The 17697-nt window shown below is 40.2% G+C and overlaps 1 protein-coding gene across 2 annotated transcripts in view; it reads right to left on the bottom strand.

The window, feature by feature from the left end:
• The window catches only part of LOC137424764 (uncharacterized), a 65826-nt gene extending 52316 nt beyond the window's left edge, over nucleotides 1-13510 (bottom strand). For both annotated transcript variants that reach the window (XM_068112558.2, XM_078772712.1), the window contains exons 1-4: nucleotides 13262-13510; nucleotides 7890-8279; nucleotides 7373-7726; nucleotides 5300-5452 (exon numbers count right to left, since the gene is read on the bottom strand). In XM_068112558.2, the coding sequence (XP_067968659.2) occupies nucleotides 5300-5452; nucleotides 7373-7726; nucleotides 7890-8279; nucleotides 13262-13307 (943 nt within the window). In that variant the 5' untranslated portion in view covers nucleotides 13308-13510. The remainder of the gene's footprint in view (nucleotides 1-5299; nucleotides 5453-7372; nucleotides 7727-7889; nucleotides 8280-13261) is intronic.
• Nucleotides 13511-17697: the final 4187 nt, after the last annotated feature.

Genomic DNA, 17697 nt, shown 5'->3' with positions numbered 1-17697 from the left:
ATTCGGAATTTTCTCAGGGTGTCTGGGATAATTCGCCTTCTCTTCGTTGAAGGATCTTGTTGGCATCTTTAACATCCTCCAACTTATAATAGCAGACAGATCCCAGACTTAACATCCTCCGAGAGATGGAACATTTTGGGATTCACAACTCTGTCTGAAAAGCACCAATCGAACAGTTTGTAACTAGGCCAATATAATCAAAGATAGATTCGACTGCTCACAGGTAATTGCACAGCTACGTCTGAACAATCCTGCCAATAACCAGATTGACATGAATAAGCTCCATCTTGCATTTACAAACCCTGTATTATTTGAGACTAGTAAAAAGCGGTGCAGCCTCGTGAGCGTGCCAAAGTCTGAAGCCTCGGCCTAATGTCAGGTGTGCTTATATCTTCTTTTTTTTCGACATGATACTGATGTAAATGAACACCCGTTGTATTCTGCGCACGTTGCACATCACGTGAAGCAAATTTCACCTCCCTGTGCCCTGTAGTTATTGTTATTTTAAAAAACGTTTCTGTACACCGCCCTTGAGGCTCGGTTTGCAAGCCACCGTCTACAATTCCAATAGAAGAGACATAATTATTCATTTATGGAAAATGTTTTTCGAGTTTGTTTTATCCTTAAAAATAGACTGTAGTGAACACACTTTCGTGTTAAAAGATTGGCCTTGAAAACATGTCCTTATGCAGGGGGACAGACATCTGTACAAACACACAAACTCCCAAACTGACATTGTGTTTTATATGGCAGAAGTTTCAGGAATATGCAATTACAGTGAAGTTAAAATGCAGAAAGAACAGTAAGGTTTTTGTAGAGGCGTCGAGAGAAGCTGATAGTGCGGAAAGATATTTCTCGACCCAGCTATAAACGGTGGCCCTGGTGTTTCTCGTGTATGTGTGCGCCGTCCATCAGAAGGATGTCAAGCCCGGAGGATCCATCTGCCAGCAATGGTCTTTGGTGGATGATAAATATCCATCTGTGTCTTTCCTAAAGGAGAGGCGAGTTATCTTCTCCACTCAAAATAAATTCCAAATTCCTGCAACTTTCTGTGGAGCGTCAAGCCTGGTTAGCCGGTTCGTGAAAGACTTTGACCAAACCCATTCGCCAACTGATCTCACCAGATGGTGTGAATAATTAGGATTGTTAAATAAGTACTCATAGTAGTAGCAGATGGAAACTCCAGGACAAGTTCAAGACACTAGCAAAGGCGAATAAATAAACTGGAAAAAGACCCTTCAATATTAATGGATGTTGCAGGCCTGAAAATAGCAAATGTATCCAATATGCAAGGATTGATCATTCAGTGTGTGGCCTGACATTCTGATTCTGATGTTTTGACTTTGTTACAGATTGTTAATACTGCTGAAGCGGTTTTCTTGGCAGGGGTTATATTGGGTGGTTTGCCATTGCCTTCCCAGGACTAAGTTATGGCAGGAATTTGTCATTTCTTCACCTATAGTATGCCGTTGATAGATGACCTACCCTTTGCGAAGGACACACTTTTTAAAGATGTACCAACTAATGCCACAGATGGGACGCCAAGTTTAACGTCCATCCGAGGGACGACACACATTGATGAATCATCGTGCCGTTTGACAGTTTATAGCTGGGGCGGATTTAAACCTAGGCTTTACACCTTAGAGGTGAACGTGCATACCTCGAGGCCATGCTGGCTTAACAAAGGAGGAGAATAATGAAAAGGCGGATAGTGCTCTTTAAAGGTGCAAATTATTCCACAAAGACGATGTAATATGTTTCCACGATATTATTCAATTATTTTCCTGCCATGTCATCAAGTGACTGATCAATGATGAGCCCTCGTATAAAAAAGGGTAGGAATAACTCAGTGCGAACTTATACCAGTTGGTTTAACTTTGGTGATATATGCGGTGCCTTCAGAAAGTGTTCACACCCCTTGACTTTTTTTTCCACATTTTGCTGTGTTACAACCTGAATTAAAAATGCATTCAATTGAGAGTTATTTGTCACTGATATACACATAATACCACAAAATGTGAAAGTGGAATTTTTTTTGTTGAAATATTTTACAAATTAATAAAAAATGAAATGCAGAAATATCTAATTTACATTAAGTATTCAACCCCTTCAGTCAATACTTTGTAGAAGCGCCTTTGACAGCGATTACAGCTTCGAGTCTTCTTGGTTATAACTGTATCAGCTTTGCACATCTGGATTTGGGGAGTTTCTCCCATTTTTCTTTGCAGATTTGCTCAAGCTCTGTCAAGTTGGATGGGAAGCTTCGGTGAACAGCGATCTTCAAGTCTTTCCACAGATTCTCAATGGGATTCTAGTCTGGCCTTTGGCTGGGAACTCAAGAACTTTCACCTTCTTGTTCTGAAGGCATTCCAATGTTGCTTTGGCTGTATGCTTGGGGTCATTTTCCTGTGTTCGAACATAAATCTTCACCACAGTCTAAGGTCTGTTGCACTCTGAAGCAGGTTCCCCTCAAGGATTTGCCTGTATATTGCTCCATTCATTGTTCCCTCTATCCTTAGAAGTCTCACAGTCCTTGCCGCTGAAAAGCATCCCCATAGCATGATGCTCCCACCACCATGCTTCATGGTAGGGATTGTGTTCGATGGGTGATAAGCCAGTCATAGCACTTTGCAGAAGTAGCACAGTTTCCACCAGATGTAGGACTTTGCATTTAGGCCAAACAGTTCAATTTCCTCTCCTCAGACCACAGAATATTTTGCCTCATGCTCTGATTCTTTCACATGCCTTTTTGCAAACTCCAGACGTGTCATGTGCCTTTTTCTCAGATGTGGCATCCATCTGGTCACTCTCCAATAAAGCCTAGATTTGTGAAGTGTGGCAGAGACTGTTGCCCTTCTGGCAGATTCTTTGATCTCAGCCAAAGAACTCTGTTGTTCTGTCAGAGTAGTCATTGGGTTCTTGGTCACCTCCCTGACCAAGGTCCTTCTTGCCCGGTTCCTCAGTTTGGTCGGACGACCAGCTTTATGAAGAGGCTGGGTAGTTCCATATTCTTTCAATTTTCAAATGATGGAGCTCACTGTGCTTTTGGGAACATTCAACACTCTAGAAATTGTTTTATACCCGTCCCCAGATCTATGCCTCCTTACAATTCTACATCGGAGTTCTACGGAGAGTTCCTTGGACTTCATGGGAAAGTTCCTGCTCTGACATGCACTGTGAACTGCGGGACCTTATATACTGTAGAAAGGCGTGTTTCTTTATAAGTCATGTACAATCAATTGAATTAGCCACACGTGGACTCCAATCAAATTGTAGAGATATCTCAAGGATGTTGTGAAAGGAAATTGCATGCACCTGAGCTCAATTTGGAGTGTCATAGCAAGGGGGTTGAATAATAATTGACTCAAGACATTTAAACTTTTCATTTCTGATTATTTTCTATAAAAAAAATTCTAAAAATAAATTCCACTTTGACATTATGGGGTATTATGTGTAGATCGGTGACAAAAAAAATCTCCATTTAATCGATTTTAAATTCAGGCTGAAGCACTACAAAATGTGGAAAAAGTCAAGGGGTGTGAATACTTTTTGAAGGCACTGTAGAAAGCATTTGAGTCAGTAATGAAGGATTCAATTTGAAAGTATTCATAAAGGGTTCGTTTATAAATACCAAATTGGCTTACGAAAGTTCGGTCGAGGTTATCAATGTAAAAGCAATATTTTTCGAAGAAATCATACAAACAGAGTTATGTAGGAATTACAACGCATTTGGTAAACGCACGTTTCACAAGAAGAGGTTGAAAGAAAAATGAAAAGGTTTTCGTTTTTGTGGTTTCTCACCAAAATGAACAATAATTGGGTTTGAAAATAGGTCGAAGACTTAGATTGGGAAAGGTGTATGGGGAGAGTATATTGTGAATAATAAGTTTGAGAAAAAAGCGACGGAGAGGAATGTGGGTATGAGGTGGAGGAAAAGGAGAGAAGGTTACAAGGGGATAGAGGGGAGGGAGGAGTTTGTAAGATATGGAAGTAGTGTGGGTCAGGAGTAGTAGAGGTGGAAACAACATCGCACGACTTTTGCGTATTAATGTCGATTCCCCGAAAGTCACAGAAATCTTGGAATGCTGCTTGTTCCATCGAATTTGTACAAAGTACAAGTACGTGCTTTTGATAATCTTGAGAGTATTCAGGTTGAGATTATTTGTATTTATATCCTAATTTACTTTTTCGTAATGACTGACGATACATTTGGCTTATTTTGATGCTATATTTCCATCTTATTTGATATTGAAGTAGGTTGCGGGATGATGGGTGATTATTTGAGATTCAACCAATTTCGGTTGATTCATTAACCTTAAATCTGTTCATTCTTCACATGATAATTATCATTGCAAATGAACATCTCGTTCTTTCTTTAGTCCCAATCTACCACACAAGGTTCAAACAACCCCACCATTAGCTAATCCATACATGACTTTAGCATGTTTTTAAAATCCCATCAAGTTGCCCGTGCCCTCACGCCTTTCTAATCGGGGTAGGGATGGGGATGGCAAAAATGCAAATGGTGTCCTTCTGTAATCGAGCCGGCAAGCTGGGAGCGACAAGTCACATTTATTGCCACATCTGATGCAATTTAAATATGCTAATGGCAGCGAGGAGCTCCATTTGAAACTTTGTTGGATTTATGTAGATTTTTGATGTCTGGGGTCCGTAATAAAATTTGTATTAGTGTCAAAGCCAGTGACCAATTGCAAATCAATAGTAAGGATTTTTTTGCATTTTCTCCATTTCACTTGACTCGCCGCCAGTTGTATTGGTTAGAAAAATACAGTTTTAAGCTGTATGAGTACCACATGGTGTCTGATTATATTGCATTATCAAATCGTTTTTTGTACCTGGAAACTTTTTAAGTCGCTGCTCTAAATGTTTGAAGGTGTAAAAAAATCACTAATACAGTAAAATTATTTTGGATGCATTCTGATAATTAGGAAAAACAATTATAGTATTTTTATAAGTTTATGAAAAACCTAACAAATAGAATCATACTACTCGTATTAATTTGCAATTGGTCACTGGCTTTGACAACAATACAAGTTTTTATTACAGACCATATGCATCAAAAATCTACATAAATCGAACAAACCGTTTCAAATGGAGCTTCTCGCCGCCATTAGCGAATTTAAATTGCATCAGATGTGGCAATAAATGTGACTTGTCGCTCCCAGCTTGCCGGCTCGATGACAGAAGGACACCATTTGCATTTTTGCCGTCTCCATGAGAATCCCATGCGGGCACTTGCTGGTATCAATCAAGGTATCACTCCGGTTGATTCACTTACCTTTGATGATGCGCTTGTACCAGCAGAATATTACAATTCCAACGATCAACAAGGTAGAAGTAGTCCCAGCCAGGATAGGTAATAATGGAATGGTTTTCTTTCTAACAGATGGATTGGAAGATTCTGTTGGTTTTGTTTGAATAGTTGTGCTTCCTGTAACAAAGATAGTGCATTGTAAACTCAGTGATGGAGGCCATTAATATTGATAGAGCAACAATTATAAGACGTTTCTGTGACTAAAACAAACAAAAAAAAAACCAGGTCGCCCGCCCCTGCAGAATGAGGAAATCTCTACCCTGTCAGCGGTGGGAGTGGAACCCACACTGATGAAGGCAATGCATCAAAGGTTCACCCACCTCATCACCAATTCGTTCTTATAAATACAGTGCAATGAGATTAATTTAATGCTTGTACAGTATTCCATGATATGTTAATGCAATATGAGTTTCCATACAAGGAACCTCAATGCTGGAGGAGGCCATTAGGCCCATCAAGTCTGCACAATGCTATGTTTTCCATGTTCTGTCTCAGAACATTAAGCAGCACGTACCATTCATTACAAAGTATGACTTGGCCGTTCTGAACCACGGAACTCCCAGACTCAGAGGGACTAACATTTACTCTCTTAACATTTATCTATCTAACATTTATTCTAACATTTATTTTATCATTTATTTAACATTTATTCATTAACATTAACATTTATTATTATTTCTTATTTATTATTATTATTATTATTTATTTATTATTTATTTTTGTTATTTATTTGTTTATTAATATTAACATTTATTTTATATTTATTTATTTAATTATTATTTTATTTATTTATTTATTTATTATTTACATTTATTCTAACATTTATTTAACATTAATTTATTAACATTAACATTTATTATTATTTATTATTTATTATTATCATTATTATTATTTATTTATTTATTATTTATTTATTTATTATTTTTTATTAATATTAACATTTACTTTATATTTATTTATTTATTTAACATTTCTAACATTTATTTTAACATTTATTTTAATTCTAACATTTTTCTATTTATTCTAACATTTATTTATCTAACATTCTAACATTTATTATTTTATCTATCCAGACTCTCGAACATTTATACCCCCAAGTCAAATGTTCACAGGTGTTTATGGAACTGTTTATCATTGATTACAATTCAAATAAATATTATAAGCAGAGAGCTACAGTATAGATCCTTATTCGCATGTTTAAGGTGAATTGAACATGATTGTTCTGATTATGCACAAGCATTTGTAAATGAAAACATCACCAACGAAGACAGCTGCACACCAACGCTAGGTGAAGGTCCATTTATGTATACTGCATTGCCTTTGACTCTCATTTTCTCTCTCATTATGCTGCTTCCCATTTTCTGAGGTCCACAGCTCATAGTTCATGAACTCTTGGACTGTTTGTTCGCAAAACGACTGGCCAGGCCTGATGTTCCACGGAAGGTGGCAGGAATTTTACAATAAGTTCAGTACGCGGGTGATAACCCGACAGTTGTCCATTGAAACACATCTGCGGGATCATGAAGATCCACAAACGAATGAGAGTATAAGGGTCATCCCGCTTACCGTCCATCCGTGGGATGGCGCACTTTGCGGTATCTTAGCACCATCTTGTCAACTCCAGCTACCAAAGGGTTATTTCCTTCTTTATGTCCGAATACTATAGCAGTGAAGAAGTTAAAAAGAAAATTGAACTACAGTATATGTGTTCTTTGTTTTAATCTCTATAGAACCTTTCCATAAGTCAACTGACATATAATTAAGGTACAGCCAACAACTTATTGCAATTAAAATTTTTCATTTTATACTTTATTATTTACTGCATAAACGATCTGGACACTTTGTAGTTTTATATTATCTGAAGACATTTTGTCACAGCATTAAATCATCATGAGATAGACTCGAAAATACTGCAAAGTTTTTTTTTACGATGAGCAATGTCAAGTAAGCAATCATCAATACCTCCCGATCAGCTGTCTAGTGTTGCAACTGAATACCTTCTCCAATTAATGATGGAATTCAATATTACATAATTACCTTTTTGATTCGACATTTCAACCGTGATTTCAACATGAGCATTCCGACTGTAAACAAAGCACCTGTAAATCCCCAAATATTCTCTCCGATTGGATGTTATGATCAGGGAAAAATCTCCATTGTCGAAGTTTTGAATACTGAATGAATCATTGATGCTCCAGTGTCTGTAAATCCTTCCACTTTGGGATTGAAATTTCTCAAAGATTTTCTTAATGTCCTTTCCACCAAGTGGGGTAAAGAACCAGGAAACTCCGTGACTTATAGAGAAGTTGCGTCGAGGTTTGCAGGACAATGAGACATTGTCATCTCCCAATTCCTGGATCTGCCTGGAGTCAGCATTGAATTCATCTCTTCCTGATTGCATCAAGAAATGGAGTTATTGGCATTAATGGCACAGAAAAAAAACACAAAATGCAGCTGATGCAATTTTATAATCTTCATTTGGTAGAAACATTGCAGTCCATAAAATGAACGGTTTTACAAATTACTAGTTCGGTTTCATAAACAATGGACTTACCATCGAGAACGAAGAGTTTTGTGATGTAATCATGAGTAAAGTTTTTGGTCTTTACTTGGCAGGTGTAGGTACCACTTGCTTTTGCTTGAACTCGTGACATAATAAGGGAGAAAACTCCATAATTTACTTTATCCGGTGCCCGTAGCTTTATTCCATGAAACAGTCCACGAAGTTTGTCTGATGATGATGACTTAATGCAAGTTCCATCTGATTTTGATATCGTCAATATTTCTTCATTCCCATCACCGTTTTGTGACGTCCATAACCACAACACGTCATAAAACTCATTTCCATCAAAGCTCACATCTGATATAACGCATTTGATCGTAACATTCTCATCGACTGAGGCAAAATCCACTGCAATGTACTGCTGTGAAGCCACGAGGTGAACTGTAAAATACAAAATGGGCGAGGAAGAAGAATGTCTTTACGAAAATCTTAAATTCACAACGACAATATTTAGCATATTACACATACACACTTTCAGAGTCTACCTGTTTTCTAGATTTCTAAATGTCTAGATGAGGCATTCAAGACATCAGCGATTATAAAAAGTGCAGTGTTCAAGTGTTCAAGTGTTCTGAGGTTATCCCGAAGTCTCATTATCTCAGTGGGCTGTCACCACGTAAGCGATGAGGTCCTTGGGTTTCAAGTCCATGTTGAGTCAGCATTGTTTCACATTAGCCACAGGTTGAGTTGAGTGTGTATGTATATGTATATATATATATATATATATATATATATATATATATATATATATATATAGATATATATATACTTTTTTGTACTTACTTTTTACTTACTTTTTACTTTTTACTTACTTTTTACTTTTACTTTTATGTACTTACATTTTCCACATGCGAAATTTGCATTTATGTTTATTTAAATTATACAATGGACTACAAATTGTAAATGTTTCATGATATTTGTTATATTATATCACCTTTATCTATCAATATTGTTGAAATGAATATCAAATAGCTGTATGTTGAAATATGTTGAAAAAGTCAAAACTTTACATGGGATGTACTTACTTTTTCACGTGACTGTAAATATACACACACACATATACACGACATGACCAAAAGTATTCGGACACCACTTCTAATTAGTGGATTCGTCTGTTTCGGCCACACCCATTGCTGACAGGTATATATAATCAAGCACACAGCCATGAAATCTCCATAGACAAACATTGGCGGCAGAATTGGCCATTGGGCCATACTGAAGAGCTCAGAGACTTTCAACATGGCACCGTCATAGGATGCCACCTTTCCAACAAGTCAATTCGTCAAATTTCCTCCCTGCTAGAGCTGCCCCGGTCAACTGTAAGTTTGGTTATTGTGAATTGGAAACGTCTAAGAGCAACAACAGCTCAGCCACAAAGTGGTAGGCCACACAAGCTCACAGAACTGGACCGCCGAGTGCTGAAATGCATAGCGTGTAAAAATCGTCTGTCCTCGGTTGCAACACTCACTACCGAGTTCCAAACTGCCTCTGGAAGCAACATCACCACAAGAACTGTTCACATCGGGAACTTATTGAAATGGGTTTCCATGGCTGAGCAGCCGCACACAAGCCTAAGATCACCTTGCGCAATGCCAAGCGTCGGCTGGTGTGGTGTAAAGCTCGCCGACATTGGATTCCGGAGCAGAGAAAACGCGTTCTCTGGAGTGATGAATTACACTTTACCATCTGGCAGTCAGACGGACGAATCTGGGTTTGGCAGATGCCAGGAGAACGCTACCTGGCCGAATGCATAGTGCCAACTGTAAAGTTTGGTGGAAGAGGATTAATGGTCTGGGGCTGTTTTTCATGGTTCGGGCCAGGCCCCTTAGTTCCAGTGAAGGGAAATCTTAATGCTAGAGCATACAATGACATTCTAGACGATTGCGTGCTTCCAACTTTGTGGCAACAGTTTGGGGAAGGCCTTCTCCTGTTTTAGCATGGCAATGCCCCCGTGCACAAAGCAATGTCCATACAAAATGGTTTGTCGAGATCGGTGTGGAAGAACTTGACTGGCCTGCACAGAGCCCTGACCTCAACCCCATCAAACACCTTTGGGATGAATTGGAACGCTGACTGCGTGCTAGGCCTAATCACCCAATATCAGTGCCTGACCTCACGAACGCTCTTGTCGCTGAATGGAAGCAAATCCCCACAGCAATGTTCCAACATCTAGAGGAAAGCCTTCCCAGAAGAGTGGAGGCTGTTATAGAGGCAATGGGGGGGGGGGGGGGACCAACTCCTTATTAATGCCCATGATTTTGGAATTATATGTGTGATGTTTGTGTGTCCACATACTTTTTGGTCATGTAGTGTACATACATACACATATATATATATATTATATATATATATATATACAGACTTGGCATTTAATGTGGAATATTTTTTTTTCTTGACTTGGGTTTACTTTCCGAACTCAGTATATAAATCTGGTGAGTTTTTTTTACCCTTCGGTGATGTCTTTGTTGAAAGAACCATGTCACTGAATGTCTTTCGCAGCAAGAAGTCAATAACAGGATTATATCACAGGTGGCGTGACAAAATGTAAGGACAGGTACATTTGACGATTGGCTTCACAATCGGGTATACAAGGGTTGTTGCGTTCTGTATTAATGGAAAACAACTGCTGCACGTCTACAAAAGTTATTGCCGCTTCCTCTGGAGATGGTCCGTCAACTTGACAATGCTGTTTGTCATGGAGTGGAGGCTTTACGAAATTCTGGCATGAAACAGCGTGCTATTGCTCGGCAGTATGGCATCACTCAAGGTCAGGTGTCAAAGATCCTGAAACGAAATGCTCAGAGGGGTGTCCCTACTCCAATACCGAGGCCAGGATGTCCACGCAGAACCACAAGGAGAGATGATCGCCAGCTGCACCGGTTAGTCTGCAATGGCCGTACCAAGTCAGCTAATCGGCGTAGGGCTGAGTGGCATCAACTGACAAATGTGCCTGTATCCAGAAGGCTAGTCAACCAACGACTGGTTCAAGCAGGCTATCATGCCAGGCATCCCCTGAGAAAGCCACGCCTGACCAGACAACACAGCCAGCGCCGATTGCAGTGGGCCAGAGAACACCGTCAATGGCAGCCAGGACACTGGAATCACGTGACCTTCAGTGACGAGTCTAGATTTCTGTTCTATCGTCAAGATGGCCATGTCCGAGTGCGCAGACAAGTGCATGAAGCCCACAACGAAGATTGTATAGTGCCAAGAGTCCAAGCTGGAGGTGGTGGGGTGACCGTTTGGGCTGCTTTTCATGCAGGGGGCAAAACTGACCTGGTTGTTCTGAATGGAAACCTGAACCAGTTCAAGTACATGGTCATTCTGGAAGAAACATTGCTTCAATTTGCTCGTGCAGCCTTTCGAGGAAACTTTGTCTTCCAAGATGACAATGCACGGCCTCATCGTGCTCACATGATCCAACACTTTCTTGCTGAACGTGGTGTAGAGCATATGGAGTGGCCTGCCATGTCCCCGGATATGAATCCGATAGAGAACTTGTGGGCAGAATTAACGCATCAAATCGACAACTTGGACCAGCAGCCAACCTCTGTGCGTGAATTGCAGCAGACTGCATGGCAAGACTGCATGTCACTGCATGGCAAGCGATTCCTGTCCAAACCTTGGCAACTCTCGTGAACAGCATGCCTCAACGTGTACGTGCTCTCCTGAATGCTCGTGGGGGTTACACGAAGTACTGAACTGTAATTTTACTGTCCGTAATCCCAGTCGTAATTTAACTTTTGTTTTTGTTGAAAAAATGTTTGGCTAATGTGCAAAATAAAGAGATACTTCTGGAAAACGTACAGAAGTTTAACACAGTACTGTCTGTGAATTGAGTTCGATATCAGTTTACATCACTTTCGAGGATCAATTTATTTGCTTCGAAATGTCAAATGTGGTTTTTGTTTCTTTTAAATGTCACATTAACAAAATCTAGAATAATTTCAACATAATTCCAATGAACTTTTGGTTCTAAGACATCTTGAAAAGTAAGTTCACCCCCACAAAAAAAATATTCCATATTAAATGCCAAGTCTGTATATATTTCTCTTTATATTTATACATATCTATATATACATACATATCTACACATACATATCTACATATATTATATAGTGATTGCTGCATCTACAATGAAAACATTTAAAATTTCTCATTCTAAAATAGCAGATTTATTGAAATGTTATGGTTTCGATCCAACTTTCATGGGAGAAATTGTCAGACCAAGATACCAACCAAGCAAATCATGAAGAGAGCACATTGTGAATGATGTGTATTTCAATATGAAACTGGTCTGCCTACCTTCCGTGATACTATCATCATTATCAATGTACCACACTCTTTACAGAGCATCAGCGTTGCCAAAGGATTCTCTTATTGAGGGTTATGCTTGGTAGTTTGTCTTTGCCTTCTTGACAGTCAGTCATCACAGCAATTTGTAACTTGCTCACTGTTCACATTTCTACGTAACTCACCTACTCTCATTGAAAAACACCAGGTAATATGTCCACAAACAACCAGTGCTGGGAGGCGCATCCTTTGGTGAAATGTCCATCCGAGGGACGTCACGTACTTTTGTACTTTCATGTCTCGCAGTGAAGGTGAAACAAGACAGTTTATAGCTGTGTTCGGATTCGTACACAGGCTCGGTAACTCAGAAGTGAGCATGCATTCCTCTCGGCTATCCCGACAGTCCCGAAAGTTATCCTTGTTGGCATAAAAATATGTTTAAGTTTCTACATAAATTTTACACATTTAAAGTAAAAAGCCTGGCCTGACAATTAAAAATTTCCTTATCTAAAATAAATAAATAAAGAGTTCTTATGAAGAGTTCAGAATGAATGAAACCATGTTGTGGTGGTCTTTGCACAATCCAGACAATTGCAACAATTAATCACAACATGAGGCTGTGCGAGGGATGTTCAATAAGTTCTACAAACCTGATAATCATCACAATCCAAGACATTTCACTCTCGTTTTTTTTTCAATTTACATATTTACATTATTGTTTTCCTGCTGTTCACACAAACTTACATATTTACCCTTTTTGTAATTTGACATTTGTTGTACAATTGTAAGAATAATCTTTCATATAACTTTTTTTAACACTAAACATAATAAATACGTGCAATTAAAGAGAGGCGAACAGTTGAATATCTTTCGATGTTTAGTCATATTAATTTAATGTTTTTTGATGTTTTGAGGTTTGAAATTTTAAAAAGACAACGATGAAATTCCAAAAACATCCACTCCAGAACCCAAATGCAAGCATCGATTTGGATTTACAGGTTTCCTTTGTCCCTTTTTATTTATAATAAATGTTACCTGCTTTCACTAGTTAAACGACACGTTATATTTACCTGAATGAAGAATCAGGTGTATCAGGAGAAAGATCCCTGAAGACATAGCAGGTAATGCTATTCGCAATTTGTCACTTGTTCTTAAACTCCAGGATCTTCTTCTTCTTCTGACATTGAAGTCGACCTAGTTGATGAAGTTTTGTCCTTTGTCCGAAACAGATATACGCGTGTATTCTGATCTACACATGTACCAAGTCGATGTACAACATGTACACCAGCGCCGTACACAAGTCGAGCATTATGGTGGGAACTGCGGCGAGGGGAGTTGTTTCCTTAAAAATGGAAGATTGGCATCTTCAGGAACTTCGCCCACTTGGTGCTCTTGCGGTTTCGACCCTAATGCTTTTGTTCATGGCTAAAGTGAACCGGCACACATTCGCTCTGCCAGTCAATACTGACCAACTGGCTTCTCTCACATTATCCATTATGCTGTAAATGCATCACACGTTATGAACGATGACGTAGGCACATGATTAATTTGTTATTTATCTTAAAATCCAGACTGGAAGGATAACTAAGAGGTTTGCCGACACCCCACTTTTGCCATTGATTTGGCGAGCCTGGGTTCAAATCTTGATGTAGCCATAACCTGTCATCCTGGCATTTGGCGTGCAGGGCCTGGGTATCCCGGACGTTTACCTGGGTATCCCATTAGCCAGCACTGGTTGTTGGTGGATGATAAAAAGGTGAGTTGGCTCTGGCACTCCAAAGGAATTGTTGTCAACTTCATTCAAGTATCCTTGCTGTGATGCGTTGGATGACCCATCAAGCTTTGGTTGTAGCCTTGAAACCTTCCTTGATTTGTCGTGAATGCCCCAAAGCTCTGTCAAGGGTAATGGCCTCCATTATTATTGAAATGATACTTTTGTTTATGTATTTATAATTCGTTTGTAAATAAGCCTGGTGTTGCGTTAGCGGTTCGGGTGCTGGCTTGGGATCCGAGGATCCTGGTGGTCGAATCCCGGTCGATCGCTGAATTAACGCCAGGGGGTTGACTCAGCCTGCTCATCCTCCCGAGGTCGGCAAATTGAGCACCAGTTCACTGGTTATTCCCTGTGTGTCGCAAGAGGCGACTAACAGGGTTGGCGGCAGGAATAGTCAGGTTCGCTATGTGAACAAACATAATTTCGTTCAAAATTTTGTGAGATTAGCAAACCTATACATTTTTGGAATCATCAGACCATGGAGAATCCGAAAATCCATGTTAGCATTTGCACAGACACAGATTTTGGATTTTCAAAATGGCCACCATAAAATACATATTTGGCGCTATCTCGGCTTCTAGTCAACCTAGAAACTTAATTAAATATGCTAATCCTATGTTTTCTGGGTCAAGGAATCCAATAAAGGCCTCAAAATAGTGCTCAGGATAATATAAAAGCAACAAACAAAGGTAATTGAAAACCATTGTCTATATATTTGTGATATAACTGTATTACATAATACATGATATTGCAAGTCCTTTGAAGTTATAGGTATGGGTTTATAAAGCAAGAAAGCAGCCTTGTTAGTATCAGATTGAACTATAAGTCCGATACACAGGACCTACTAGGTCGATACCGTTCAGGAATATGCTTTTACAGATCTTCATCACTGTCCTGAGTGTAATTTTCGCAAAGGTGTCTACGCAAATGTAAACATTAATTTTTGGATTCCTCATGCTCTGAATATTCCAAAAATGTATCGTTTTGCTAATCTTCAAAAATTTTGAACGAAAAAACATAGTGAACCTGATTAGAAGGGCATCCGGCCATAAAACATTGCTTCAAAAAGGGGACCATCGTGCCCGAAAAAGGCCAACCCCTGCTCTGCGGGGAAAAATGGTCTCTAAAGGTGTTTTTTATTTATTATTCGTTTGTAATTAGTTATTTACTTAATTTAGTAAGTTATGTAAGGGTTGTGCATGAACACATTGCAAGTTGTAAGAACACAGTCTATTACAAGCACACAAGCCATGGGTACGAATTACACAATTTAAGATTTCAGAAACTTCTGTAAGAATGGTGAACACGTTTCACGTTCATATTTTGTATTTGACATGGTGTGAGGAGAGAGAACTAGACTTGGTGGTGTAATTGCTGGAAGGTCTCCACTCTGAATCTGGGAGACCGGAGCTTCAAACCCCAGCCGACTCGCACCAAAAAACCTTCAAAATGGTTTGTGCTGCTTCCTTGTTTGACGCTCAACATTAAAGAGGCTGGAGCACGGACAAACAACGTTGGGAAGGCAATGGCAAACCACCCAGTATACCCTTGCCGAGAAAATGCTTCATAAGCACCGACACTCTGGGAAGAGTATGGTACATCAAATAATAATAAAAAAGAAATACAGAATGAAATGTTTTAGATTCGGTTGAAAAGCTGGTGTACCCCCACCTTAAACAGAGTTAGAGAGAGAGACAGAGTGAGAGAGAAAGAGAGACAACAGGGACAGGACCGGTCCATGGGGATCGATCGGCGCTCTGACCATGATCGCGCTGCCCTGACGAATCTGGGCAGCATGGAAGAATGGGGAAGATTTGGCCCCGACTTGCGTTTGTGGGTACAACCACCATGAAGAGGCATCTGTGATAGTTCTCCTTTCCAGGAGTAGTCAGGGTAGGAATTTGCAATCCGTTTAGTGTTCCGGAGATCGTTCACTTACTCTTCGCGAAGTACACCTTTGGATCTTTTAACGTCCACCAACCAATGCTGGCAGATGGGTTGCCCAGTTCAATGATGGCACACATATTGATGAATCACCCTACCTGTGAAACACCATGGTGACAGCTTAGAGCTGGATCGAGATTCAAACCCAGGCTGTACAGGTGAGAGGCGAGTGTGCATACCTCTCCGCCAACAAGCAGGACACACGTTCTCTCCTGCACATTCACCAGCACGTTTCTCTCGAGCATGTTCTCTCCAGCACGTTCTCCGGCACGTTGTCTCCAGCACGCTCTGTTCTCTCCGGCATGTTCTCTCCGGCACGTTCTCCAGCACGTTCTCCAGCACGTTCTCCGGCACGTTCTTCAGCACGTTTTCCAGCACGTTCTCCAGCACGTTTCTCTCCAGCACGTTCTATCCAGCACGTTCTCTCCAGCACGTTCTCTCCAGCACGTTCTCTCCAGCACGTTCTCTCCAGCACGTTCTCTGGCACGTTCTCTCCAGCACGTTCTCAGGCACGTTCTCCGGCACGTTCTCCGGCACGTTCTCCAGCACGTTCACCAGCACGTTCTCCAGCACGTTCTCCAGCACGTTCTCTCCAGAACGTTCTCTCCAGCATGTTCTCTCCAGCACGTTGTCTCTATCATGTTCTCTCCAGCACGTTCTCTCCTGCATGTTCTCTCCTGCACGTTTGGGAAGTTTCTCAAGGAGGAAAAGAGTAGCCTAGATTTTGGAAGTTTCACAAGGAGGAACAAAGAGGAGCCAAGAATTTGAAAGTTTCACAAAGAGGAACAAAGAGAAGCCTAGCTTTTGGAAGTTTCACAAGGATGGCCAAAGAGGCACCGATATTTTGGAAGTTTCACAAGGAGGAACAAAGAGGAGCCTACAATTTGAAAGTTTCACAAAGAGGAACAAAGAGAAGCCTAGAATTTGGAAGTTTCACAGGGAGAAACAAAGAGGAGCCTAGAATTTGAAAGTTTCACAAAGAGGAACAAAGAGAAGCCTAGAATTTGGAAGTTTCACAGGGAGAAACAAAGAGGAGCCTAGAATTTGGAAGTTTCACAAGGAGGAACAAAGAGGAGCCTAGAATTTGAAAGTTTCACAAAGAGGAACAAAGAGAAGCCTAGAATTTGGAAGTTTCACAGGGAGAAACAAAGAGGAGCCCAGATTTTGGAAGTATCGCAAGGAGGAACAAAGGGGAGCCTAGATTTTGGAAGTTTCCCAAGGAGGAAAGGAGGAGCCTAGATTTTGGAAGTTTCTCAAGGAGGAAAGGAGGAGCCTAGATTTTGGAAGTTTCACAGGGAGAAACAAAGAGGAGCCCAGATTTTGGATGTTTCGCAAGGAGGAACAAAGGGGAGCATAGATTTTGGAATTTCTCAAGGAGGAAAGGAGGAGCCTAGATTTTGGAAGTTTCGCATGGAGGAACAAAGGGGAGCCTAGATTTTGGGAGTTTCACAAGCAGGAACAAAGGGGAGCCTAGATTTTGGGAGTTTCCATAGGTTGAACAAAGGGGAGCCTAGATTTTGGGAGTTTCACAAGCAGGAACAAAGGGGAGCCTAGATTTTGGAAGTTTCACAAGGACGAACAAAGAGGAGCCCAGATTTTGGAAGTTTCGCAAGGAGGAACAAAGGGGAGCATAGATTTTGGAATTTCTCAAGGAGGAAAGGAGGAGCCTACATTTTGGAAGTTTCGCATGGAGGAACAAAGGGGAGCCTAGATTTTGGGAGTTTCACAAGCAGGAACAAAGGGGAGCCTAGATTTTGGGAGTTTCCATAGGTTGAACAAAGGGGAGCC

This window comes from Myxine glutinosa, chromosome 1, assembly GCF_964187855.1.
Source record: "Myxine glutinosa chromosome 1, kmMyxGlut1.1, whole genome shotgun sequence".
NCBI classification, from domain to species: domain Eukaryota; kingdom Metazoa; phylum Chordata; class Myxini; order Myxiniformes; family Myxinidae; genus Myxine; species Myxine glutinosa.
This window is presented reverse-complemented; position numbering and strand designations above follow the sequence as displayed.